Below are 27,961 nucleotides of genomic sequence, written 5' to 3'. Positions count from 1 at the left end.
CTATTAATCTATCCCTATATGTATATATCACTCAAACAGCGATAAACAATTTTTAAAAAATCAATAGGTATAGAGATCTTATGACTAGAATTATTATTCATACAATTCATAAATTTAATTCTTTTTAAAATGTTATTAGTTGCATTTCAATTACTTTTTGCACCAGAATAAAAAAAATAAAAAAGTCATTCTTTTCTTATTAATAACAAAATGAACAGTTTACGTCTTTTTTGATATCTGACATGAATTCATAAATTTAATTCTTTTAAAATGTTATTAGTTGCATTTCAATTGCTTTTTGCATCAGAATTAAAAAAAATAAGAAAGTCTTTCTTTTCTTATTAATAACAAAATGAACAAACAGTTTACGTGTTTTTTGACATCTGGAATAGACGTGCAGGTAAATTCGGTTCGGTCATTTGGGTTTATAACAAAGGACAATTATAGGAATATGGGGTGTTTATAAGTAACGGATAAGTGCTCTTAATTCAATTATCTGACAAAAAAAAACATAGATTATTTATGATAAATAAGGTCCATGACATAATTTACCCGCGGGGACCAAATTTACCCCGCTCTATCAATTGATACTCAGACCTTTCAAATTATGACTTGTGGAGAATGTTTGTACAAAAGGGATTAGAGGATTGTAAATTAAGATATAATCTTGCTTTAATATAAATCCTTGATATCTGGTGATTATTGGGTGAGAAGAAAGGGTTGTAAATTTATTTTCATCACCATTGTTAATCCCTCTCTGTGAAATATTGCAACTTCAATATTCACATTCGTTCCAGACGTCTCAAATTAGTTTATGAAATAAATTTGAATTTTTTTTTATGTAGGTACCTTAATAAGTTTTTTTAAAACTAATTGAGGAAACATTAATTTATTTTGATAAGTGTATAAATACTGTATGTAATTGTCTAATTATGCCCGGTTATATTTTCCCCAAATATGTAGCATAAAAACACAAGCAATGAACAACAAAGACATCACCAACACGGGAACAGGGCCAACCTAAAACAAAATATTTAATAACAAGTAGCACAGCAAGAACTATAATATCACAAAAATGGATAAAAACAGACAAAGAGAATTAATTAATGATTGTATAATGTTTGTTAACTTGTTAAGCTTATACCTAAAACAAAATTTTTGGTGCTTAATTTGCCGAGTTATTGTAAATCCTATCCTCTTTATGGGATTGTTCTTCATAACAGCCAAGAAATTGTGGAATTTAGATAAAATAAACAAGAACAGTGACTAAAAGGCAGTCAATAAGCAAATGTTATATAAAGCTTAATAAATGTAAAAAAAATATGTATTAATACGGGAATCAAATGAGCATTACAGAAATTGAATTTGAGAAATTTACCTTCACTCCAGGAGAATCATCAGTGTAGAACCTCCACATACCTCCAGAGTTGGCTCCAGCTGTTCTCATTGCAGTTCCCCCGCCTCCACTTCCACCGGATGACCGCCCACCTTAGAAGGGTATTTGATCGTAGGTCTTCAATTCAAAGATTTCAAAATGTTGACATTTAAGGTTAACGTTACTATTTCAGAAAGCAATCATACCTATACAGTAAAGTATCAAAATGTCTCTCAATGTATGTATGACTGTCCACTAAGATCTTGGAATGGACGGACCAATCTTTGCAAATTTTCGAAGAAAGTTTAAAAATGCCATAGTAAGATGTTAAAAGGATTTCTACTGCTGCTAGATTTGTAATATAGTAAAAATTACAAGCTCACAGTGAATATCTACTTATCTAGAACAAAAACACACAAAACTTTGCCAAATGCATGTTAGGGCTTCTAGAAGAGGTAGGTAAGTGCATTCAAAGGTTTGCATTGGTATATAATCCGTCTGAAAAAATTTAAATTTTTTAGCTTCAATTTTTTTATATTTTTTTCCCCTCCTAGTTTTTATCCCCCCTCCAACATACTCTTGGTTTTTTTTTACCGGAAGGAGAAAATGAAAAAAATTTTTTTCAGTTCTCTTAATTCTTACAATACCGTCCCCCCCCCCCCCTGTAGCCGGGTCAACTATGCAGAATATACACGCCTGAAGGTTTGTTTGTCTAATGTCAGTTTGTAAGAAACCCTGTTGTCGAATAAATAGGAAAGGAGACAGAGCTCTCTGTAGTTTAGATATTTAACTACCAATAAACATAAAATTAAACATGGTAGTTAAAGAGATAACCAGCTGTTTCTGTAAAGTTTTACCTGATGGTGCTTTCCTCTGTCTGACCACCCCTCCGCCTCCAGCGGATGCACGCTCACGTGGAGATCCTTGAAAATACACATTTTTAAAAGTCATTAGAACGTGGCAGTTTTAATGATAATGACTCCAGTCCAGTCTATGGAAAGTAAAATAGCTAACTTTCAAAATTAGAATATTGGATAGTTTTAAAAGCTATTGATCCATCTAAACCCAAGACTACTTTACAGGGTTTCGGATCCGCATTGATTTTATGCGGATCCGGATCCGGATCCTCAAAATTTGGTCAGTGCGGATCCGGATCCTACTGGATCCGGATCTTTGACAATAAAAATAAAATCACCAAATTTTTCAAAAAAATTTTATTCTTTAGTTCGAAGTCAAAAATACTTTTAATTTTCAAGTCTGAACCTAAACCTTAAAGATTGGCTCTCATCAAGAGAATGTCTGAGATTTTTTATAAATTTAGGTAGATTTTTCCATTTTTCCGCATTTTTTGGAGTCTAAGGATCCGGATCCGGATCCTTGGACTCAAAATATGCGGATCCTTGCGGATCCGGATCCGGATCCGAAACCCTGCTACTTTATCAAACTAACATCTTTGTACAGGCCATATATATATTTCAATAACTAAGGTTATCATTCTCAATCGTCCTGTAAAAAAAAAACACAAATCAGTAAATAATACATACAAAAAGTCTATTTTTGAAGGATCTGAATAAGATATTTAACGTTTCTTTTTTTCCTTTTGATTTGAAGAATTGTAGAGATGCATCGCATATTTTTATACTGGAAATATATTGGAAATTTTAAAAATCATTATTACTTAAAATTAAAATATGCTAAAATTACACAAGAACAAATGTATACTTATGAAAGTACTTTCAATCAAACCACATTCCATAACAGATAAATCTCAGTCACTGGGGAATATGTGCGAAAGAGATTAAGTGATGTTAAGCACCTTCCATCAGTGATGTAAGAAACTCTCTAGGTAGATTGAGACACTTAGTTTCGTTTTCTATATAAAGGGGGGGGGGCGAAAGTGACACTTTTTGAAACCAAAACTAAGAGTCAACAAAGGAACTCAACTAAAAAAAGGGTTACAGGTCTGAGATTTTGCATGGCAGTTGCTTTATAGGGGTACAATATGGAACTGTGAAGAAACGGCGGCGCAACCGCCGAAAACCGCCGTTTCCCGCCGTAATTTTTGTTGCCTTTTCTCGGCGGTTTTCGGCGGTTGCGCCGCCGTTTCTTCACAGTTCCATATTGTACCCCTATAAAGCAACTGCCATGCAAAATGTCAGACCTGTAACTCTTTTTTTAGTTGAGTTCCTTTGACTTTTAGTTTTGGTTTCAAAAAGTGTCACTTTCGCCCCCCCCCCCTTTTTTAGTAGATATAACTAGGTATCAAACAGAAAACTAATATATTCTATATAAAAAACACTCAAAATTACTGCTGGAAGGGGCTTTTAATCACTTTATTCCATTACTGCACTTATTGCACATTATGCTTTGATCCAGTTTTTTGAACTAACCTGCCCCAACATTTGTAGCACTTGCAGCAGGACCTGGCATAACAATACTATTTCTCTCTGAAAATCATAATATAATAGTGTAAATATAAATATATTAGAATAAATTTTGGTGATAAAATAAAGACAATAACTTTATAAATTAGGATACATAATTAAAATAAATTTAGATAATCATTACATAATTTCAAACTGAAGTTTTACTGTAAAAAAATCAACAAACTTTAAATAATCTGAAATAATATTGCACTAATAGTATACTATGCAGTTTTTTTATGACACAGAATGGTTTTGTTTGATAACAGAAACATATTCATGAAAATTTAAGTCAAAATTGAAGGCAGGTTTATTGTGCATGACAAGTACAGGTACACAAATAGGTCATGATGTTGCAATTAAGTAGGGTTGGCAATCTGAATCCGAATCCGCCCAATGTTTTTTCCCATTTTGGACCCCGAATCCAAATCCTTAATTCAAATTGCGGATTCGGATTATAAATTGTATTGACTTTTGTGGCACTTAAATTTTTTTATTAAAAATGTGGCCGACAAAATCCCTAAAAAATATTTTAATGTTTCTGAACTACAAGTAAAATGTAAGGTAGCATTTAAGTTATTTTTGTATTTCATTTTCACGGTAGGTAGTTTTTCATGCTTATTCTAGATTAGGTTAAAAGGTTAAGTAAGGGGCTAGAACTTTTTTATTTATAAAAAGACCTTTAAAAATATTGCTAGAATCCGATATCAGGAATCCGAAAATCCACAATCCGCAAACAAAAATAAGAATCCGCAAACCACGGATTAATCCGCTTTGTTTTTTTTTTGTTGCGGATTTTTGTAAGAATCCGAATCCAAATCCGACCCAAAAATTCGGCGGATTGCCAACCCTAATATTATGGGAACTATACATGAATAAAAGATGGCGAATTTGGCTACTTCAAACCAATACCTTTTTTAGTATAGCTTTAAAATCGATTAATCTACGCTGGATTAGAACCGGATCTAAGCTAAACTGAAAAATTATGTATAGCATCTTAAAAGACAATTTTTCCATATCATTTTTTTTAAAATAATAAAATCAATACCAGTTTTGTTGACCCGGGCCTTCGGCCCCTCGTGGCTAAAAAGACTGGTTTTAATCTTATTTTTAATGCAGGTATAGTAGATTTTCTTTTCCATATTACTCTAAATCTAATCAAAGAAAGTGTAGTCAAACTAATAACCTTTCTTTCATGAATAATTCCCTTTTTTATTTTAAAGCTCTAAATATTTGTCAATAATATTCATAAAATATAAAAATTTTCAGTAATATACAATAAAAATATTACAAAAGAAATCACATCTATGAGTTGAGTATCATACGAGTAAATATCATCAATTAGCTGGAATACAGTAATATATAAACGAGGATCTAGTGCAGTTCATGGTAACGATGTTCCTGGTAACGATTATCTCCAAAAATCTTTGAACTTTAATGGCTGCTAACGGCCAAACGGCGAAAAGTATAGATTATGCTCGCAAAAAAAATCAAACGACAAAAGAAAGCCTACAAATAATCTGGAATAGCCATTACCTACTCATAATGTACATAAATGCGCGGAAAAAACTGACTTAACGCGTTTTTTTTAGTTAATCTTTCCCTGTGCATCACTGAATTTTGAGTATTCCAGATTATTCATAGCCCAACTTATGCATCTTAATACAGTGTGTGGTCAACACTTGTACGTGTAGCTGTTTTGGCGGCTAGCATCCTTAAAAGTTAATAGATTTTAGGATTTTCGTTACCCGGAACATTTTACCGCGAACTGCACTAGATCCTTAAAAACGTCAATTTATTATCTGAAATTTTCCATATAATTTTTATATTAAAATATTTATAAAACACAGAAATATTTTGATTAGGTAACAAGAATATTCAATATATAATAGCAGTTCATAATTTTCAAAAAATCTTTTCAAAGAGCATATACTTATTTTTAAGAATCAATTGGATTGTATCAAAAAGGATTAGTGAACATTTTTCTCTAAGTTATCTACAAGTTAGAAATGGTACAAACTTTATTGTTTAATGTTTATCTATATCTCATAATATAATATAAAACTTGTTTTTGATGTAAAAAAGAGTAAATCGATGCAACTCTAATAGAACATTTTTTTTTATTAAAGAGTCATATTCCTAATGCACAGTAAGATTACTTTACTGTCCAAATTTCTTGTACATTTCATCCAAAGCATTCATTAGTTTATCCTCATCCTCCTTGGAGGATTTAGTCCAGGCCAGGGGTAAGTGCTTGGATACAGCAGTTCGATCCTGAATTCAGTTTAAGTTACAGTATATTAAAGCCAGGGAGGAAGAGGACATTGGGCTTCAGATCTTATTTTAGTGTATCTCAGAAACAAACCTTACTTAATGACGCGTGTGCATGGTTATAATATGGTCATACGATCCTCAGACAACCCACCCTTTGATTACACGACCATTGCCTGGAATTCCTAACTGTGCATGTTAATAAGTTGACACATTAACAGTAGGAACCATTTGTAACGTCTGTAGTTATCACGCGATGATTAAATCCTAAACTCCAACATTTCTCCATCCCTACTACAGCCTATGGGCATCTTAAGGAAGATGGTTGCGTGATTACATTCTGACAAATTACGACAGACAGCATTAGTCAACTTGTGCAACCTTTCTATTGGGTCATTGAAAATCAACCAATGGTGTCACTTATATTAACACAGCCAAGTAGCAGAAAATAATTTAGAAGCAGACGAAAGAGGTCTTTGAAAAAGGAAAGGTTGGTAGTTGTCTGTATATACATTTGTATACATCTATACTTTAGATCTGTTGTGGAGGGACTCGAAATAAGATTTTTCCAAAGCATAGTCTGCTAAAAAATCCACTTTGGGACACCCACTTGCTAAGATGATTTGCATACCTGATAGAAATCCCCACTGTTAGCCAGCTTGGATCTGTCTACAATAGCCAGCCAGGTAATAGTGTCAGCTCCCTGCCCTACTGTGCGCAATTTATCCTAAATAAATTTAAGATTTTACTGCAATGCAAAATATGGATCATATCTTAGGTTTAACTTTATAAATTAAAACTCTGTTTACTTGAAAAGAACTATTCTACATCAAGTTAGTTTTTTGTTGAATTTTTAGGACCTCTGAAAAACACATAGACAGAAAGACATCCTTACAGAAGTGGTAATTTTGTTTATCATCTAGAGAAATGTGTTTAATTAAAAGATAATATTTTAAACCTTTTTAACGAAAAAACAGACTAACGAATTTTCTAGTCGTAGTTTTTTTTATGGCTTTACTGAAACCTTTTCATTTAAAAAAAAAACAGACTTGCGACTCTATTTATATAATATTTTACATATGGTTTTTAAAATTCTTTTCTTTTTAAAATGATCTCATTTGAAATTTTCTATTCATTTATACGTTTTCATACTATGGCTTTATTCCTATATAAGTAAAAGAATAGAGAGAACACGAGCTATATGTAACTCTACCCACGGGATTTAGACCTTATTCAGAGATTTTCAGTTGGTACTTTGAATATCAGCCAATACCGTCGGTAATATAAACACAGCCAAGTGGCTTCAAAAGTACAGATAGCAATTTGCAACCATACTGAAAAGGTCCCAACCACTTGGACAAAGTATTTAACTGGATTATACATCTGTATTAACACATTTATTGCTTCATTTAAAATATTTTGAAACTGAAAGCCAAAGAAACTTCCAAGTTTTATAAAAAATGAAACCCTAAAAAGAATACCTATTAGTTTCAATAAAAACAATGTTTACAACATCCATATCTAGCGAAGCACCAAAAAATCTGAATATTCAACGAACAAGTGAATTAAGCAAATGCTCAGTGGCCATCAAAAGAAAAATAGAAAAGGATATTGGAATAGAAGATATTAAGATTGATAGAAAATCACTAACTTTCATAAAAATATTTATAAAACCCGAATTAAACGTTGATATACATGAGTTTTCAGTGAGGCTGAAAACCGGTTCTAATCCAGCGGATATTAATCGATTTCGAAGCCATACTGGAAATTATCTTACCTTCATCTTAGCATGGAAGTCGGGCATTGAATTTCTGACAGCCGGAGTATCTGCCCATCCTGGTAATCACAATTTTAGTAGGTACTATTTATTTTACTAGCGGCTACGCCCCTAGAGGCCTCTAGTGGCACTTTAAATGTTTTTGTTTGTTAAATTTAATTTTATAGTACGATACCACCTTATTTGACGTTGAAGTCTCCCCTAAGGGAGGGATTTTTTTGTTTTTGGGGGGGTTAGGGGTGTCCCACCCCCCAGGAAAATAGCTTAAAACCATCACAGGACCAGTAGGTATAATCCCTGAAGAGTAGAGCCCAATCGGTTCAGCGGTTACCGAGATCTTAAGCTTCAGACGGACAGACAGACGGACAGACGGACAGACGGACAGACAGACATCGTTCTACTTTGTATTATAGACAAGTAAAGCACCAATAAAACATTTTCCGGTTCTAAGCCGTAATGAAAAATCATGTATCATATCGTATTATAGCCAGTTTTTAACGAATATTAAATAAGTCATAATATTAATATCTGTTTTGTAGCTAGGATATTCGGATCCTCGGGGCTTATAAAACTGGCTTTAATTTTATAATTTTTCAATTTAATATACGGAGAAGCCGTCTATAATACGATGCGGTAAAAAATTATTCGAGTTTTTATCTTATTGAAATATGATTATTTGAAATATTACAATTAACGTAAATAAAACGGTAAGACTGACGAACAGATATGTCTTGATAAATAAATTTACATATGATTTTTAACATGTGAAAGTTCTAATATTAACTGGGATTAAACTTTAATAGAAAAAAGTACCAAGCTAAATAACATTGAATGGAAACTTTTCTAAAACCAAACACAAAATGTTTTTTTAGGTTGGAAATTAAAAATATTTTCACAAAGAAACTACTTCCTACCTACTAATAGATAGGTATATCTACTTAAGAGTTTAAATTGATTTGAATAACTTGTTTTATCAAAAGTGTTCAGTAGTTATTTATCGCATCGTATTATAGATAGCTTTCCGTGGATAATAAAATAAAAAAAATAAGATTTATACCATTTTTGTTACCCCGAGGGGCCGAAGGCCTGGGCTAATAAGATTTGTATTGATTTTATGATTTTTAGTTTAAGATTCTTGAAAAATAGTCTGTAATACGGTGCAATATATGATTTTTCAGTATGGCCATGAGCCGATACTAATCGACCGGATATTAATCAGTTTTTGAAGCTTTACATTAAAATTATTTCTTGTTTAGTGCCAGCCAAACAAACAAATTATGATTTAAGGGAAACCTAGCCTTGTGTCATCTAACACTTTGTGTTTGCTCGTGTATTGTGACCAGAGGAAAAGTGAGTTGCATTACCTGGATGCATGGTAGCAAACTGAATAGTCGGCTCGTCAGCTGCGTACCTCTCGGCCATCACAATTTGCTGACGCTTATTCTGCGCGTAGGCCATTGTACCGTCAAAGGGTGTCATCTTAAAGAAAAAAAACAAGGATGACAACATGATAATAAGTAGCGAAGCACGGAAATAAAAAAAGAAAAGAAATCACTAGTCTTTCAAACGCTCTACTGACATAACAACCGTGTTTTACATAGTATATAATAGAAAAATATCAGCCGTCTATCATAAATAGGAAGAAGCTTCGAAAATCACTTTAATTTCAAACCTAAAGAATAAGTTTTTAGATCCCAATTTCTAACTTTGATTTTCCCTTTATGATTGATTTGTTTTTACAATTTAATGTTTATAAAGAAGGTTGTATGTCTCATGCCTGTACGCACAGTACACATATTTTACTGAATTAGACTTTTTTTTATAGATACAGGAAGGAAAGAATACTTTTTAGTGCGAAATCAAAACTATAAATAGGCAGGAAAGTCAGGGAGGAAGGGGACATTGGACTGGTATCCAAAGTTTTAAAACTAAGTAATCTTATTCGTAGATTCAAAAACTTTGGGTACTTTTATAAGTGGTCGGTTCCAAAATAGTAGTGTCCAAACTTCTCAAATTGTGTATGACCGCAAAATTGCATATTTTCCTTGTAATATTAGAAAAGTTAGATGAAAATTATAGGTAAAAGTTTGAAGATGTTACTGCTAATTTGTACCAGCCATTAAAGATCTAATAAAAGTCCACAACGTTTTTTAACCATCCAATGAAAAAACTTGTTTATCAAACTTTAGTTACTAAGACATATAATTTACAGCTCAATATCTCCTCCTTCCCTGCATGGAATTACTTACTTTTTCTAATTGCAAATCATTGACATTAAGTTTTTGAACCAGCATGCCTCCAGAGGAAACTATGATTACTCGGGGATCAGAGCTCTTCTTCAGTAAATCCAACAATCCTAAAACATGATATTTTATCAATTCTAAATTAGTTGGCTATGTAATTGTATCCTATATATTATGATACCTACCTAAAACGGATTGAATTTTTTTTTTGGATATGCTTTTAATGGTTGCGGAAAATGTAAAGACAATTAAATTCCACAAACCCACCAAGGGATCTTAAGGGATAAGAAGACTATGGACGGAAAATTAAAATACATCTCCAATGATTATAATCAAATTTAACCCTGATGTAGATAAAAATTTTTAGTTAAAAAGTTTGAACAACCAAAGCAAGATTTAATATGAATAAAAGTATTTTAGGCCAACCAATAAGATAACAGAATTATAAAACTTTGGGCACCAAAATTTACAGTCCTGTGTCAATCTAACAGAATTTCATATCTTTTCTAGAAGAAATAAAGTACATTTTAGTTTAAACGATGAAATTGAAAAATCTGATTAAAATCCTTCAAATAGGTACAAACCATGACTTGCAAAGGGGTAGTTTCACGAAATGCATTTGAACTTAATTTAGTGAACCGCATATTTTTTGCTAGTTAATGGGTTAAATTACATTTATATAGCATATATTTGAAATTAATTAAATTTTCTACCACGTAGTTTTTAAAATATCAAGACTTGAAAATTGTCTTTTTGTGATATAATATGCAAATTAAAAAGACGATTTTCAAGTCTTGATATTTTAAAAACTACGTGGTAGAAAATTGAATTTATTTCAAATATGTGCCATATAAATGTAGTTTAACCATTTAACCAGGATAAATATGCGGTTCACTAAATTAAGTTCAAATGCATTTCGTGAAACTACCCCTTTAAAATTTCATTTGTAAAGATAGAGAATATTTAGAATGTACCGTACATCAAATAATTATAGAACAAGAGTAAGGGAGGGGGGGGGGGGGGGGTGGGGGTATCTTTCACTATTTTGGTCTATCTAAGCAAAAATGACGATATTATTCTGTTTTTTTAGTTAATGTCCCGAATTCTCCATTGAAAAGAAGCTTCACAATGGTCAGAGTACGATTTCAAGCTATTTATTTAAAATCCAAGTCTTGGGATGGTTTAAGGCTATTATTATTCCTTCTCCACCCATCTTCGAGTATAAAGCTAGGGACGCAACACCTAGTAACAGTATATTATAAGATATATCTTCATCCTTAAGTGTAAGTTTAACAAAAAAAAAAGGGGGAAAATTCCTACCTTATTCTTTAATACTTCTCTTTCTTATTTCTTATCTACCCTTACTCATTTAAAAACATAGGCAATTTTGACCAAGTTAATAGGAAATTCCTCAATTTTCAAAAATATCTTTCTACCTTTTGTGATGATATGGGTTCCCAAAGTATTCGTAGCAAAGTTTTTCTCCAAATCATCCTTTATTTTCAACAATCTATATCTTATTCTTAATTCACATATTGATAAACTTTACCTAAATTAAGATCTTATATATTTCTGCACTGCGAAGGAATATAAAACTAAAAATAATAATCTTTATTCTTATTTTTAGTTCAAAAGTAAAATCATGCCTTCGTTGGCTTAAAAGTATTATAGGGGAAAATTATTTGTATCTGTCTTCTATTCTACATTTAGGGTCGGTCCGTACGTCCTTAACTTCCGTAGAGAAAACTATGATGGTTTATTTAGGCATTGTAGAATCACCCTTTCGACTTCAACCTATGCATGATCATTTTTGGATCAATAATTTAATACTTCTGCAATCTAGAATTTCTATATTCTCATCTTTGTTTTAAAGATATTTGATTCATTCCTTAGTAAGTTCTCTAGTGTTGACCATACAACCAGCATTGTTCACCAATACATCTAACTTTTCCTAAACAATATTTAAACAAGATTATAGAATATTTTTAATGCGTACTACATAATCTTCCTAAAAGTTTATTACATGTCCACATATTTGTTAGTTTAATCAAATAACTTAAATCCAGCGATGCGGTGCCGTTTGATTTTAGTGCCTGTAAAAATAACGGCTCCGGCTCCGACATAAAATTAAGAAAAACTCAACATTTTTTTCTTTGCCAGGTCTTTTTTTTTGTTTATTTAAGGTTTTTAATAAAAATGGACTTGAAAAACTTAAAAGGGGCATTTGCACACGACACAACGCTGCTTAATCTATCATTAAAACGAAACAAGCATATATGTAGATATTAAAAAGAATTTAAGATTATTTTGAGAAAAGTATATTATCTCCCTTACATACACACATACTGGATGTGATTTAGGCAGAGATGGAGTGGGGAGGTGGGGACTGTAAATCATAATGGTATCCAAAGCTTAATAAATAAATTCCCCCATTTTTAGCATTTACAACTTAGTGTACTTTAATCAAATCTAAGTTTGTTGGTTCAAACTTTCAAAACATTTCCACTACCTAAAAATATTTATCTACAAAAGAGGTAGGTACCTTGATAGTTTGAAATTGTCTTGAATAATGAGTAGATTAGGTAGTGAACATCAAAATCAAAACTATCTAAATTTAATCTATACTTAATTTTTCGTCTTTTATAATCGTTTAGTCCCCAAAAAAAATGAAATAAGGGGAGGGCAGCCGCAGCCACAAAACGCAATAAAGATTAGGTATAATTTTCCTAAAATTGGGATAAAAATAACTAAGTACCTGTTCATCTGAGAACTTTCTGGTGAAGGCATGAACATCACGAGGTAGAGACATGTCAAGAATGTGAAGATGAACATTAGAATTTCCTTGGTGAACACTTTCTTCACTTCTTATTCACAAAGAAAACAGTGTAAAAAATGTAAAACTTACATTCAACCTAGGTACTTATAACTTTGTCAAAGATAAACATCAAATGTAACGACTTGAAATTATGTTTTGATTCTTTAAAGCTCCGATGAAAACTGGCTAGGATAAAGCAAAGATGCAAGGTACTTTAATAAATTTTAGCGGCTGAGCTCCTAGCATATAAAGGGATAAGGAAAGTAAGAAAATAGCCTAAAACCATCCAGGGACCTATAAGAACCTATTATATGGAGAACTCATTCAGTTTAGGGACTATGTATAGAAATCTTAAGGTACAGACAAAAATACTTCCATTTTATATAAGAAACTAGCGGATGCACCCCTAACATCTAGAAAAGGTAATTTTAGAAAGGGTAAGGATGAGCAGAAAACAATAGCCTTAAGACACCCCACAACATAAATATAATAAAAAGGCCTAAAACCTTTACAGGTCCTATGTGAAGCTTTCCTACAAGGGAGAAATCGTCGGTTCAGTACTAAGATTGATATTTTAGGCCACAGACATAAAAAACCTTATTTATATAATAGGATAAGTGTGACACAAAAATAACTTTTAAGATACCAGGTCATTGCTATGTAGGTCATTATATTATACAAATGACGAGACGTTTAAATTGGCGGAAAGGGTACCCTATATTTCTTGCTTTTCATTTTGGAAAAGATAAATAACTTTAAAAGCAATACAACATAACAATTATGTGTAGAAAGTTCCTGTTTGTTCAATGATTTCATTCTTTGCAGTTTCTCCATATTCGGCATTCCTAAATAAAGAAAAACTAATATAATAAAATAACAAACATATCAAATTACATAACTTACAATAAAAACAACATTCTTATAAAATAGTAACTTATTGCTTGTCTGTCTTTATAGTTAATTTAGATTAAGATTTGTAGGTACCTACAAACAAGATGGACAGTGCCTCCTCTTCTTGCAATCTCCGTGGCCGCATCTTTCCCAATACCACTATTGGCTCCAGTAATCATGTACGATCTAAATTATTAATTAGATCAATTATATTTAAATGTGAGAAGTTAGAAAATAAGCTTGTTAAAGAAAATGTTAAAACCCTCTTAATTTTAATAATGAAATTAAAATGATTCTTTTTGCTTGTATTTTGAAATGTCAATGTAAATTAACGCGAAAAATACATTTTATTAAGAAGACAGGAATCCTAAAATAAAAGTTATAGGAGGTCTGTGCGTGTAGCGAAAGATTTCGTTAACCGCTGAATCCATATGATTATCATTTACAGTGAAGCTTCTTGGGAAAGTTAAAAAAGATTTGAGGATGGTAACTACAGCCTTCAAAGAGAAACTATTATATAAAAACACCTTCACCTATATTCGTTACTTTTAATAAAATCCTACATTGAAAGTGGACAGTCGACTTACCCCCTAACCCCATTTGAGTGCACTATAGTTCCCTAGAGACGCAGCCGTTAGTAGATGATACAGACATAATCATATTTAGGTAATGTCTATTCTATATCTACTTCCATCTCATTAAAAAAAAGATAATTTTAGATAGGTATGTTTTGAAAGGAAGGCAAGAGCTTAAGTTCAAAAGAATTAAACCGATTTTTTAAGGTTCCAGTAGGTAACCTATTTGTTTCAAAATAATGTACTAATCTAAAATTAATATTACCTTCCGTCACATTTGACATTCAAATCATCTTCATTAAAATGTTTAGCTGCTGCTGTATATCCACCTTGAGTGTATTCCTAAAATCAAATAATCGAGATGCATTTTTTAATTTCAAATTATAGCTTGGTCATGATTAGTATTCTACAATGGCTTAATGTCGCGCGCGTCTGTTTATAGTTTGTTCCTAAGTTCTCAATAACCGCTGAACCGATAAGGTTGTGTTTTTCAGAGAATTTACCTTGTAGACTGTCAAACAATGATTAAACTTTTTCCTGAACAAAAAAATAAGGTAAGGATGTTAGTATCAACAAAGTATTAGGTTTTTTTTTGCATGTCCGTTAAGATCTCGTAAATTAAACCGAAAGCTTCGCATAGCTTCCGTGAAGGTTTAATTATTTTTCATTGCTTTCACACAAAGTGCCAGTTGAGCACTAAAACCATACTTAGTTTTTTTAGAACAAATTAAAAATATGGGAACAATATACGAACGACATTTTTCTTTTTTAAAGGGGGATGTGGAAAATAACCATTTGGGCAGGGGGGGGGGGGTTTACTCGAGAACCCTTAGAGCTAGAGGGAGCTAATTTTGGATATAAGCTTCTATGGGGCCAAAGTTACTTTTAAAATTATCGTCGACCCCCCACCCCCCCCCAAATTTTTTTTTTGGGGGGGGGCGGGTGGATTATACTATGGGATGTTTCTCATAAACGACTTGAGATAAATGGAGCAAACCTTGGGATACAAGTTTTGTAGGCCTATATTTGATATTAGAATTATCGTTGACCACCCACCCACCCCAAAACCCCTAATTTGGGGGGGGGGGGGGAGAGGGGCGGGTGAATTATACTATAGGGTGTTTCTCATAAACGACTTGAGATAAATGGAGCAAACCTTAGGATACAAGTTTTGTAGGCCTATATTTGATTTTAGAATTATCGTTGACCACCCACCCACCCCAAAACCCCTAATTTGGGGGGGGGGGGGCGGGTGAATTATACTATAGGGTGTTTCTCATAAACGACTTGAGATAAATGGAGCAAACCTTAGGATACAAGTTTTGTAGGCCTATATTTGATTTTATAATTATCGTTGACCACCCACTCACCCCCAAACCCCTAATTATTTTTTTTTGGGGGGGGGCGGGTGGATTATACTATAGGGTGTTTCTCATAAACGACTTGCAGCAATTTTATTTTGGGTGCTACTCCCTTAGTTTTAGAGATAATTGGATGAAATCTTTTGGGCTGGGTCACTAATTACCCCAACTATTGGTATCTTTAAAAAAACGGCTGCGAGACCGCCGCTCCCGCCGCCCGCCACCATTTACCGCCGCCACTAAAAAAAAAAATTTTATTGCATTTCTCGCCGAATTAGGCAATTTGGAATCATTTGAGACCATGTTATTTTTTTCAAAAATTTTTCACCTTACAAGCAACCCTGCGGGGGATTTAGTCATTTTTTTCAAATTCTCAAAAAAAAATAACATGGTCTCAAATGATTCCAAATTGCCTAATTCGGCGAGAAATGCAATAAAAAAATTTTTTTTGATGGCGGCTGTAAACGGCGGCGGGCGGCGGGAGCGGCGGTCCCGCCGCCGTTTTTTTAAAAAGATACCAATAGTTGGGGTAATTAGTGACCCAGCCCAAAAGATTTCATCCAATTATCTCTAAAACTAAGGGAGTAGCACCCAAAATAAAATTGCTGGTATGTCGTGTGATAAGTCACCACATTTCCCCCCCCCCCCTTTACTTACAATTTTGTTTCGACTTTTATTTTGGGTGCCACTCCCTTAGTTTTAGAGATAATTGGATGAAATCTTTTGGGCTGGGTCACTAATTACCCCAACTATTGGTATCTTTTAAAAAAAACGGCAGCAGGACCGCCGCTCCCGCCGCCCGTCGCCATTTACCGCCGCCACCAAAAAATTTTTTTTATTGCATTTCTCGCCGAATTAGGCAATTTGGAATCATTTGAGACCATGTTATTTTTTTCAAAAATTTTTCGCCTTACAAGCAACCCTGCGGGGGATTTAGTCATTTTTTTCAAATTCTCAAAAAAAAAACATGGTCTCAAATGATTCCAAATTGCCTAATTCGGCGAGAAATGCAATAAAAAAATTTTTTTTGATGGCGGCAGTAAACGGCGGCGGGAAGCGGGAGCGGCGGTCCCGCCGCCGTTTTTTTTAAAAGATACCAATAGTTGGGGTAATTAGTGACCCAGCCCAAAAGATTTCATCCAATTATCTCTAAAACTAAGGGAGTAGCACCCAAAATAAAATTGCTGGTATGTCGTGTGATAAGTCACCACATTCCCCCCCCCCCCCTTTACTTACAATTTTGTTTCGACTTTTATTTTGGGTGCCACTCCCTTAGTTTTAGAGATAATTGGATGAAATCTTTTGGGCTGGGTCACTAACTACCCCAACTATTGGTATCTTTAAAAAAAACGGCAGCAGGACCGCCGCTCCCGCCGCCCGTCGCCATTTACCGCCGCCACCAAAAAAATTTTTTTATTGCATTTCTCGCCGAATTAGGCAATTTGGAATCATTTGAGACCATGTTATTTTTTTCAAAAATTTTTCGCCTTACAAGCAACCCTGCGGGGGATTTAGTCATTTTTTTCAAATTCTCAAAAAAAAAACATGGTCTCAAATGATTCCAAATTGCCTAATTCGGCGAGAAATGCAATAACAAAAATTTTTTTGATGGCGGCTGTAAACGGCGGCGGGCGGCGGGAGCGGCGGTCCCGCCGCCGTTTTTTTAAAGATACCAATAGTTGGGGTAATTAGTGACCCAGCCCAAAAGATTTCATCCAATTATCTCTAAAACTAAGGGAGCAGCACCCAAAATAAAAGTCGAAACAAAATTGTAAGTAAATTGGGGGGGGGGGGAAATGTGGTGACTCTTCACACAACATACCAGCAATTTCATTTTGGGTGCTACTCCCTTAGTTTTAGAGATAATTGGAAAAATCCGTTTTTTTTAAAAGATACCAATAGTTGGGGTAATTAGTGACCCAGCCCAAAAGATTTCATCCAATTATCTCAAGGGGGGGCCTAATTCGGCGAGAAATGCAATAAAAAAAAATGTTTTGATGGCGGCTGTAAATGGCGGCGGGCGCCGCCACCAAAAAATTTTTATTGCATTTCTCGCCGAATTAGGCAATTAGGAATCATTTGAGACCATGTTATTGTTTTCAAAAAATTTTCACCTTACAAGCAACCCTGCGGGGGATTTAGTCATTTTTTTCAAATTCTCAAAAAAAATAACATGGTCTCAAATGATTCCAAATTGCCTAATTCGGCGAGAAATGCAATAAAATTTTTTTTTTTATGGCGGCTGTAAACGGCGGCGGGCGGCAGGAGGGGCGGTCCAGCCGCCGTTTTTTTTTAAAGATACCAATAGTTGGGGTAATTAGTGACCCAGCCCAAAAGATTTCATCTAATTATCTCTAAAACTAAGGGAGTGGCACCCAAAATAAAAGTCGAAACAAAATTGTAAGTAAATTGGGGGGGGAAATGTGGTGATTCATCACACGACATACCAGCAATTTTATTTTGGGTGCTACTCCCTTAGTTTTAGAGATAATTGGATGAAATCTTTTGGGCTGGGTCACTAATTACCCCAACTATTATATAGTGACTTATCACACGACATACCAGCAATTTTATTTTGGGTGCTACTCCCTTAGTTTTAGAGATAATTGGATGAAATCTTTTGGGCTGGGTCACTAATTACCCCAACTATTGGTATCTATTAAAAAAAACGGCGGCGGGACCGCCGCTCCCGCCGCCCGCCACCGTTTACAGCCGCCACCAAAAAATATTTTTTTATTGCATTTCTCGCCGAGTTAGGCAATTTGGAATCATTTGAGACCATGTTATTTTTTTTGAGAATTTGAAAAAAATGACTAAATCCCCCGCAGGGTTGCTTGTAAGGTGAAAAATTTTTGAAAAAAATAACATGGTCTCAAATGATTCCAAATTGCCTAATTCGGCGAGAAATGCAATAAAAAAAATTTTTTGGTGGCGGCGGTAAATGGCGGCGGGAGCGGCGGCCCTGCTGCCGTTTTTTTTAAAGAAACCAATAGTTGGGGTGATTAGTGACCCAGCCCAAAAGATTTCATCCAATTATCTCTAAAACTAAGGGAGTGGCACCCAAAATAAAAGTCGAAACAAAATTGTAAGTAAAGGGGGGGGGGGGAAATGTGGTGACTTATCACACGACATACCAGCAATTTTATTTTGGGTGCTACTCCCTTAGTTTTAGAGATAATTGGATGAAATCTTTTGGGCTGGGTCACTAATTACCCCAACTATTGGTATCTTTTAAAAAAAACGGCGGCGGGACCGCCGCTCCCGCTTCCCGCCGCCGTTTACTGCCGCCATCAAAAAAAATTTTTTTATTGCATTTCTCGCCGAATTAGGCAATTTGGAATCATTTGAGACCATGTTTTTTTTTGAGAATTTGAAAAAAATGACTAAATCCCCCGCAGGGTTGCTTGGAAGGCGAAAAATTTTTGAAAAAAATAACATGGTCTCAAATGATTCCAAATTGCCTAATTCGGCGAGAAATGCAATAAAAAAAATTTTTTGGTGGCGGCGGTAAATGGCGGCGGGAGCGGCGGTCCTGCTGCCGTTTTTTTTAAAGATACCAATAGTTGGGGTAATTAGTGACCCAGCCCAAAAGATTTCATCCAATTATCTCTAAAACTAAGGGAGTGGCACCCAAAATAAAAGTCGAAACAAAATTGTAAGTAAAGGGGGGGGGGGAAATGTGGTGACTTATCACACGACATACCAGCAATTTTATTTTGGGTGCTACTCCCTTAGTTTTAGAGATAATTGGATGAAATCTTTTGGGCTGGGTCACTAATTACCCCAACTATTGGTATCTTTTAAAAAAAACGGCGGCGGGACCGCCGCTCCCGCTTCCCGCCGCCGTTTACTGCCGCCATCAAAAAAAATTTTTTTATTGCATTTCTCGCCGAATTAGGCAATTTGGAATCATTTGAGACCATGTTTTTTTTTGAGAATTTGAAAAAAATGACTAAATCCCCCGCAGGGTTGCTTGGAAGGCGAAAAATTTTTGAAAAAAATAACATGGTCTCAAATGATTCCAAATTGCCTAATTCGGCGAGAAATGCAATAAAAAAAATTTTTTGGTGGCGGCGGTAAATGGCGGCGGGAGCGGCGGTCCTGCTGCCGTTTTTTTTAAAGATACCAATAGTTGGGGTAATTAGTGACCCAGCCCAAAAGATTTCATCCAATTATCTCTAAAACTAAGGGAGTGGCACCCAAAATAAAAGTCGAAACAAAATTGTAAGTAAAGGGGGGGGGGAAATGTGGTGACTTATCACACGACATACCAGCAATTTTATTTTGGGTGCTACTCCCTTAGTTTTAGAGATAATTGGATGAAATCTTTTGGGCTGGGTCACTAATTACCCCAACTATTGGTATCTTTTTTAAAAAACGGCGGCGGGACCCCCGCCGCCCGACGCCGTTTACAGCCGCCATCAAAAAAAATTTTTTTATTGCATTTCTCGCCGAATTAGGCAATTTGGAATCATTTGAGACCATGTTATTTTTTTTTGAGAATTTGAAAAAAATGACTAAATCCCCCGCAGGGTTGCTTGTAAGGTGAAAAATTTTTGAAAAAAATAACATGGTCTCAAATGATTCAAAATTGCCTAATTCGGCGAGAAATGCAATAAAAATTTTTTTTTTAGTGGCGGCGGTAAATGGCGGCGGGAGCGGCGGTCTCGCAGCCGTTTTTTTAAAGATACCAATAGTTGGGGTAATTAGTGACCCAGCCCAAAAGATTTCATCCAATTATCTCTAAAACTAAGGGAGTAGCACCCAAAATAAAATTGCTGCAAGTCGTTTATGAGAAACACCTGCCCCCCCCCCCCAAAAAAAATTAGGGGTTTGGGGGTGAGTGGGTGGTCATCGATAATTATAAAATCAAATATAGGCCTACAAAACTTGTATCCTAAGGTTTGCTCCATTTATCTCAAGTCATTTATGAGAAACACCCTATAGTATATTTCACCCGCCCCCCCCCCCAAATTAGGGGTTTTGGGGTGGGTGGGTGGTCAACGATAATTCTAAAATCAAATATAGGCCTACAAAACTTGTATCCTAAGGTTTGCTCCATATATCTCAAGTCGTTTATGAGAAACACCCTATAGTATAATTCACCCGCCCCTCCCCCCCCCCCCAAATTAGGGGTTTTGGGGTGGGTGGGTGGTCAACGATAATTCTAAAATCAAATATAGGCCTACAAAACTTGTATCCTAAGGTTTGCTCCATTTATCTCAAGTCGTTTATGAGAAACACCCTATAGTATAATTCACCCGCCCCTCCCCCCCCCCCAAATTAGGGGTTTTGGGGTGGGTGGGTGGTCAACGATAATTCTAATATCAAATATAGGCCTACAAAACTTGTATCCCAAGGTTTGCTCCATTTATCTCAAGTCGTTTATGAGAAACATCCCATAGTATAATCCACCCGCCCCCCCCCAAAAAAAAAAAAATTTGGGGGGGGGTGGGGGGTCGACGATAATTTTAAAAGTAACTTTGGCCCCATAGAAGCTTATATCCAAAATTAGCTCCCTCTAGCTCTAAGGGTTCTCGAGTAAACCCCCCCCCCCTGCCCAAATGGTTATTTTCCACATCCCCCTTTAGTTTCAAGATAGTTTTGGTCTATGGACCCCCTCTAATACAATCGAATACATAGTGTCCATAGGTACCAGTGGTATTTGTATTAGTTTAACTTTATATAATATCCCGCAACCGTGGCTCAACACGTAGCGCATCCGTTAAAATTGTTCCTACTACTACTAGGTCAAATGCGCGACATGAACAGTTCGAGTAGGGGGAATAGGCACAACTCATTAGCATGCACAGTTAGGACTTCTCAGACAAAGGTCGTGCAATCAAAAGGTTGGTTGGATGTAACCTAACCTAATATCCGCCAGTGGCCGCGTGTGGAGTCTTGCATCCCTTTACAAGCGGATGATGCCATTGGATTCTATAAATGATTACTTGAAATTGAAGGAGAATCCCGCCCCAATAAGGCAATTAATAGGTAATAGTTTAAATCTTTATAATGCTCTACCTTCATTCCTTTGAGGAACCATACTGTATTTCTGAATATAGACATTTTTCTATCTACTTATCTTTGTTTTCTGAAAAAAAAATTTGATAGGTAGGTATATTTGAATATAAAATATCTGAAATGGTAAAACCCCATTCAACGTCTTACTAGACTAGGTACACAGTTTGAATATCAGATTCAAACGTATTATAACGCCATTGAAAAACTATGTGTTTTTTGCTTTATCTTAGTTATACCTTTTACATTGAAAACTTTGCTCTACATACTTATAAATTTTTAAGACGACTGTAATCAAAATTGAAGTAGGTACGGAACATGCAATTGCAATGTTTTGATTCCAGAAAATTAAAATTTTATTAATTCTAATTTAGCTGCTATGCTGTTATCAGCTGATGTTCAAGCACTCAATATAAAATCAAAACAGGGTCTATAGCCTTTTGGGAATATGTACAATAGCTGTTTCTTCCTCTTATCAATTACTTTAATGTATACATATATATATATAAATATATCGCGGTGGCTGTATTATATAGATAGATATGTATTTTTAACATAATAAAACAATATAAGTATGTCATTATATATACAAATTCAAATCTTTGGATATGCATGTGCGTTCATAACCTGGGTTGGCGCCGATGACAAAAGCAGGAAAAAAAACAGGTCTTATTTAAATTATTGAGTATGTCATAAGAAATATATCTATTATCTTTAAAAGCTTCATTCAGACTCCCTTGCAACATAATATCGTCCAGAACAGCTATGTCATCATTGACTCCACTATCCGCAAGTGTATATTTCTATTATTTTTAGTGATACCCACTTATTTGAAATTTTTTCTTAGATTTTTCCGTCTTAAAAACGTTTCCAATTATAACAATCAGAGTAAGCAATGCAATTCCAACATTTTGCTCCAAGTAAATTTAAACCATGCAACGAGTTATATTTAATCATACAGTCAAAACATTTTCAAATTATTTTTTCATTCACTGAATTAATATTTATATGTCATTTTACTAGGTAATTTTTAAACAATTATAAAATATTACAAAATCATAATTATTAAATAAATTAAACATTTAAAAATTATGGTGCATTATTTGCCAAATGTACCACTTTTCTGCACTACCTCTCCGATTTTGTTAATACTCTATATTTTGGTCCGTTGGGTCATTCAAGGATGCTGGATGGCCAAAAAAAAGTTTCAGAGTCCCTGGATGTCTAGATATCTAGCTATCTATGAAGGTAGGTAACAAAAATGTAAAAAACACCCATTTTTTCACAATTTTAAAAATTAATTTTTTCATCAATCTTACATCCAATCTATACATTTTATACACCAAAATGATCGCTTATTCATGTAAAAATCGCACATAATGCTATTTTGGCCAAATCTCTAATTTTACAGGGTGTCCAACAAAAAGTGTATTTTGGATATCTAGCGTAATACCCAAAATACCTGTCCGAAAAAAATCATTTTTTTTGGCTTAAATCCTGTGTTTTATCTGTGTGCATATGTGGTATATAACGGTTCGGACCACCCGGGACGATAAGGTTGTCAAATTTCACTTTGGGACACCCTGTAAATGTGATTTTTGCGTCTGTAGAGCTAAAACTTGGTCCAAATTGGCTATTTTTTTCAAATTACTCTAATATGTGTCTTAGTATGTTTGGCCATAGTGTTTTCTGACCAGATTAATATTTTCATATTTTTTGGACACCCTGTATTTTCAAAAAAAGAGAAGAAAAAAATTTTGTTTTTTTTAAAATTTTTTTTCTATTTTTAAGTTACTTAAAACTGTCATATAGATACAGATTTTGACTAATAACAATAATATTTGCCTATTTTACAATTTTCTACACTTTTGGGACACCCTGTGCATGTTTTTGAAAAATGATGGTTTTTGCCCATTTTTGGGGGGAAGGAGTCGTTTTAGGGCCCTAGACTATTTCTTCATTTTTGTAGAACTTTTCAAGACACATCATTTGTTATTTATGCAAAAACCGCTAAAACCGAACCGTTTTGCCGTTATTCACCGCCAAAGGCGGAATTTTTTACGATTTTGCCTTTCCGGAGGTTGTAATGGGCATTTGTGGTAAGAAAACGTTGATTTATCAAAATCCCTCTTAAATACTTTATTTAGGTAATTCAATTTACTAAATTTCATATAAAGTAAAATTTTTTGTGCAGCTAACCGTTTTTCGTCGAGATGGATTTCAATTGTTAAAACAAGAAAATGAAGTGAATATAACATAAATAATTGCTATAACATAAGTAATAAAAGAAACATAAATCATGTGCATTTGAAATTCCTTTTGACAAAAATCGGTTGGATATACAAAAAAATTTACTTCACATGAAATTTAGTAAATTAAAATGCCTAAATAAAAGTATTTCACAGTTATCTTGATAAATCAACGTCTTCTTACCACAAATGCTCATTAGAACCTCGGGAACGGAAAAAAACATAAAAAATTCTGCCTTTGGCGATGAATAACCGCAAAACGGTTTGGTTTTTGCGGTTTTTGCATAAATAACAAATGATGTGTCTTGAAAAGTTCTACAAATATGAAGAAATAGTCTATGGCCCTAAAACGACCCCTTCCCCCCAAAAATGGGCAAAAACCATCATTTTTCAAAAACATGCACAGGGTGTCCCAAAAGTGTAAAAAATTGTAAAATAGGCAAATATTATTGTTATTAGTCAAAATCTGTATCTATATGACAGTTTTAAGTAACTTAAAAATAGAAAAAAAATTTTAAAAAAAACAAAATTTTTTTCTTCTCTTTTTTTGAAAATACAGGGTGTCCAAAAAATATGAAAATATTAATCTGGTCAGAAAACACTATGGCCAAACATACTAAGACACATATTAGAGTAATTTGAAAAAAATAGCCAATTTGGACCAAGTTTTAGCTCTACAGACGCAAAAATCACATTTACAGGGTGTCCCAAAGTGAAATTTGACAACCTTATCGTCCCGGGTGGTCCGAACCGTTATATACCACATATGCACACAGATAAAACACAGGATTTAAGCCAAAAAAAATGATTTTTTTCGGACAGGTATTTTGGGTATTACGCTAGATATCCAAAATACACTTTTTGTTGGACACCCTGTAAAATTAGAGATTTGGCCAAAATAGCATTATGTGCGCTTTTTACATGAATAAGCGATCATTTTGGTGTATAAAATGTATAGATTGGATGTAAGATTGATGAAAAAATTAATTTTTAAAATTGTGAAAAAATGGGTGTTTTTTACATTTTTGTTACCTACCTTCATAGATAGCTAGATATCTAGACATCCAGGGACACTGAAACTTTTTTTTGGCCATCCAGCATCCTTGAATGACCCAACGGACCAAAATATAGAGTATTAACAAAATCGGAGAGGTAGTGCAGAAAAGTGGTACATTTGGCAAATAATGCACCAAATATATGAATCACTTAAAACACTGTTAAATTATTAAAAACGAAATAATGAACAGCAAATAGAATGGAGTTGTATGTAATATGTATACATTTTAAGGGGAGATAAGAAAGGGAAGAAAAATTGCATAAGGCTTTATTTGGTTTGGTTCATGCTTTAAGGTCGTATTCTTTTATTGTAAACAGTTTTTATTAAGTATTTTATATATAAAATTACAATTATTCTAAGTTTACATTATATAAGTTTTATCGAATAATTTAAATGTTCCAACAAAATAGGTAAAATAATCTTATTTTTGTAAATTTTCAGCAGATACGTTTTTAATAATTTATACTAGACGACGACATTTTACCGCGAGAGTGCCGCGACTTGTTATTTACATCTAGCAGACAAAAATAATTAGAAAAACATTTCCCGGATTTATTATTATTTTTCTAATTTATGGGGAGGGCGATATCCATAAATATGACCCAAGTTTTTACAACTATGGGTTTTTAATAATTTCTTATTCTTTATGGTCCAAGACGGGCCATCGCTTATATCTTTAAAAGGACTCTCCACAGAAAAATCAACTTTGGATTTTTGAAAATCTAACCTGAAACTATTATTCTCTGTTCAATTTTAGGCATTTTTTGTTTTTGTGGCATCGCGATCGAAGCCCTTTGAAAATTTTGTCCGCCGCCTATTTGTACTGCCGCTATAACAATATATACTACACTTTCCTCCACTCAATATGTGTTCGCCGCTAAAGAACATTTGCTCCATTGCAACCGGCCGCTCTACGATTTATCCTCTTCCTTGACTGGACAATCCTGCCGCCTCCATTTTGTGTTCGCCTCCGCCAAATATAACCATCTTTTGCCGCAGTTGCCGCATTCATCGCCCTTCTCCGCCGCTACTCCGCTATACATTGCGTACGTAGCTATACACAACACCCCCAGCCTCCATTTAATTTCTGAACAAGGGAGAGGGGAGCATGTATTAAAAAGCGACGTACAGCGGAGTAGCGGCGGAGAAGGGCGATGAATGCGGCAACGGTGGCAAAAATAGAAGCTAAAAATCACTAAAGCAGCACAAATTAAATGGCGGGAGGATTCACTTAAAGGAGGTAAAAAATTTCAAAGGGCTTCGATCGCGATGCCACAAAAACAAAAAATGCCTAAAATTGAACAGAGAATAATAATTTCAGGTTAGATTTTCAAAAATCTAAAGTTGATTTTTCTGTGGAGAGTCCTTTTAACCGTAAGCCGGTATTTCAAATACTAAACCAGCCACTGAAGATTTTTCTAGTATATAATTCTATCTTCGTCTTTAAATTATTTTTTTGGATATGAGTTTTCAGTTATCACATTTTCATATATTAATATACCTCGTTGCGCGCCGCGGGCTTATCATTTAGAGATCGAACCTTAGGGCATCACAGCCACACATAACCGGGATTAACTACTCTAACGCCCATATAAGACATCAGGTTAAGTACATCCAATAGACAACCAACTCTGATTGCACGACTTTGGAACAGCTATGCAAAGAAATGATTTAATTGCGCCTGTTTATTAAGTGATTTCCTCAAAGCTCACTTCACTATTAAAGTTATCTGCCAGACTTATTAGTAGTTTCAATTTTTAACGTCCATAGTGTTATACATTGTGGACAAGGCTTGATTTGACACCTTGACAGCAAGCAGCCACAATATCACTTATGCTAATGCCGCAGATCATTTCACAAAGACAAATATGACCATCATCATCTATCAGTTAACCCTTACAGATCGGGCCCTAATTCCCACCTTAATAGATCGGGGGGGGGGGGGGGGGGTGCTCTAAGGGACCCCCTCCTCTATCTCGGCTCCTGGTACAGATAAAGACGTAAAATTTTTTCTGGTGGTTCATGTGTATTTTTAGAGAAAATTACTTTTTCTAGTCATAGCAGTCAGACCGCTCCTTAGCCGCTTTTTAGCGGCCAGCCGCTAAATTTTAAAACAGCTGTAGAGCGGCCAATTTTGCAGCTAGGATGACCAAATTTTAGGACGAACTTTTATTTTTCATAACAAAAAAATTACTTTTTCTGATCATCGCCGAAAAACGGCAAATAACGGAAACCGCCATTTTCGGCGGTTACGGCGGTAAAACGGCGATTGGCGGCGCAAATTAATATTTTTATCTGTTTATTATTGCTCAAGGATTTACCAAAAAAAATTATATGTCTCTAGCTGTAATAGAAGCCACGATATTCATTATATATGTCTGTAGTAAAAGCCGGACAAAAATCGGTCAGGGAGCGGTCAAACGGTCATAACACCACTTTTCTCAGATGGTCATTGATATCTAAGTATTCACCAAAAAATTTTTAGGTTTCTACCTTATACACAAAAGTCATAATGTAGAAATTAAGATTTATTTAGAATTTTTTCTAATTTTTTTGCTACCCAACCGACTTTGACCGGACACCACGACCGACACAGACCAGATATCCTAATAAAATCAACTCTTGCCGACGTATAATTACTAAACTAAAAAGTCATGAAGTTACAGCTCTCCATTTTACCTACAAAAAAATGAGATTGAAAAAACCCGATCTGTAAGGGTTAGATAATTCTTTCAAAAAAAACAAATATTTAACTGTAATATATATTTTTTTGTAGTTGAAAAAAATGAAATGAAGAACATACTAAAAGATTATTCATTATAAGCATATATCAAGTTTGGGACTTGGTTTGTTTTCAGCAAACTGTAGACACTCAGCAAGAACTTCATCCTGAAATAATTTTA

The 27,961-nt window shown here is 34.4% G+C and overlaps 3 protein-coding genes across 11 annotated transcripts in view; all 3 read right to left on the bottom strand.

Moving 5' to 3' along the window:
• Nucleotides 1-756: 756 nt before the first annotated feature.
• LOC145330617 (protein transport protein Sec61 subunit beta-like) lies at nucleotides 757-3,825 on the bottom strand. Its single transcript, XM_080175278.1, has 4 exons — nucleotides 3,766-3,825; nucleotides 2,233-2,298; nucleotides 1,379-1,488; nucleotides 757-1,020 (listed from the first exon to the last, which is right to left on the bottom strand). The coding sequence occupies exons 1-4, from the start codon at nucleotides 3,803-3,805 to the stop codon at nucleotides 931-933; spliced, it is 306 nt and encodes a 101-aa protein (XP_080031404.1). The 5' UTR covers nucleotides 3,806-3,825; the 3' UTR covers nucleotides 757-930.
• Nucleotides 3,822-21,874, bottom strand: LOC145330615 (dehydrogenase/reductase SDR family member 12-like). 3 transcript variants are annotated; one of them, XR_013883519.1, is made up of 13 exons: nucleotides 21,756-21,874; nucleotides 14,636-14,712; nucleotides 13,889-13,981; nucleotides 13,702-13,749; nucleotides 12,845-12,932; nucleotides 11,982-12,040; nucleotides 11,526-11,587; nucleotides 10,096-10,202; nucleotides 9,211-9,325; nucleotides 7,847-7,905; nucleotides 6,701-6,796; nucleotides 4,624-6,072; nucleotides 3,822-4,175 (listed from the first exon to the last, which is right to left on the bottom strand). XR_013883519.1 is itself a non-coding variant. In XM_080175276.1 (12 exons), exons 1-12 carry the CDS (start codon nucleotides 21,798-21,800, stop codon nucleotides 5,959-5,961), a joined length of 963 nt encoding a protein of 320 aa, XP_080031402.1. In that variant the 5' UTR covers nucleotides 21,801-21,874; the 3' UTR covers nucleotides 3,822-5,958. The 3 variants fall into 3 exon arrangements, 1 of the variants encoding a protein (XP_080031402.1); XR_013883520.1 differs by having other exon boundaries at nucleotides 4,648-6,072; XM_080175276.1 differs by having other exon boundaries at nucleotides 3,822-6,072.
• Nucleotides 21,875-27,806: 5,932 nt separating this feature from the next.
• Nucleotides 27,807-27,961, bottom strand: part of LOC145330046 (uncharacterized) — a 50,581-nt gene continuing 50,426 nt past the window's right edge. For all 7 annotated transcript variants that reach the window (XM_080174581.1, XM_080174582.1, XM_080174583.1 and 4 more), the window contains one exon: nucleotides 27,807-27,947. In XM_080174581.1, the coding sequence (XP_080030707.1) occupies nucleotides 27,876-27,947 (72 nt within the window). In that variant the 3' untranslated portion in view covers nucleotides 27,807-27,875. The remainder of the gene's footprint in view (nucleotides 27,948-27,961) is intronic.

Source organism: Acartia tonsa, chromosome 10, assembly GCF_053477335.1.
Source record: "Acartia tonsa isolate MP-2025a chromosome 10, ASM5347733v1, whole genome shotgun sequence".
NCBI lineage: Eukaryota > Metazoa > Arthropoda > Copepoda > Calanoida > Acartiidae > Acartia > Acartia tonsa.
This window is presented reverse-complemented; position numbering and strand designations above follow the sequence as displayed.

Excerpts from the sequence above, each read along its gene's own strand:
- LOC145330617 (XM_080175278.1), bottom strand. The coding sequence starts at position 3,805 with ATGCCAGGTCCTGCTGCAAGTGCTACAAATGTTGGGGCAG. Across the intron at positions 1,489-2,232 it reads ACAGAGGAAAGCACCATCAG|GTGGGCGGTCATCCGGTGGA; the intron begins GTAAAACTTTAC and ends TACCCTTCTAAG. Across the intron at positions 1,021-1,378 it reads ATGATTCTCCTGGAGTGAAG|GTTGGCCCTGTTCCCGTGTT; the intron begins GTAAATTTCTCA and ends ATTTTGTTTTAG.
- LOC145330615 (XM_080175276.1), bottom strand. The coding sequence starts at position 21,800 with ATGTCTATATTCAGAAATACAGTATGGTTCCTCAAAGGAATGAAG. Across the intron at positions 11,588-11,981 it reads GTCAACACTAGAGAACTTAC|AAAGGATGATTTGGAGAAAA; the intron begins TAAGGAATGAAT and ends ATTGTTGAAAAT. Across the intron at positions 6,797-7,846 it reads ACTTCCATGCTAAGATGAAG|GATAAATTGCGCACAGTAGG; the intron begins GTAAGATAATTT and ends AAATTTATTTAG.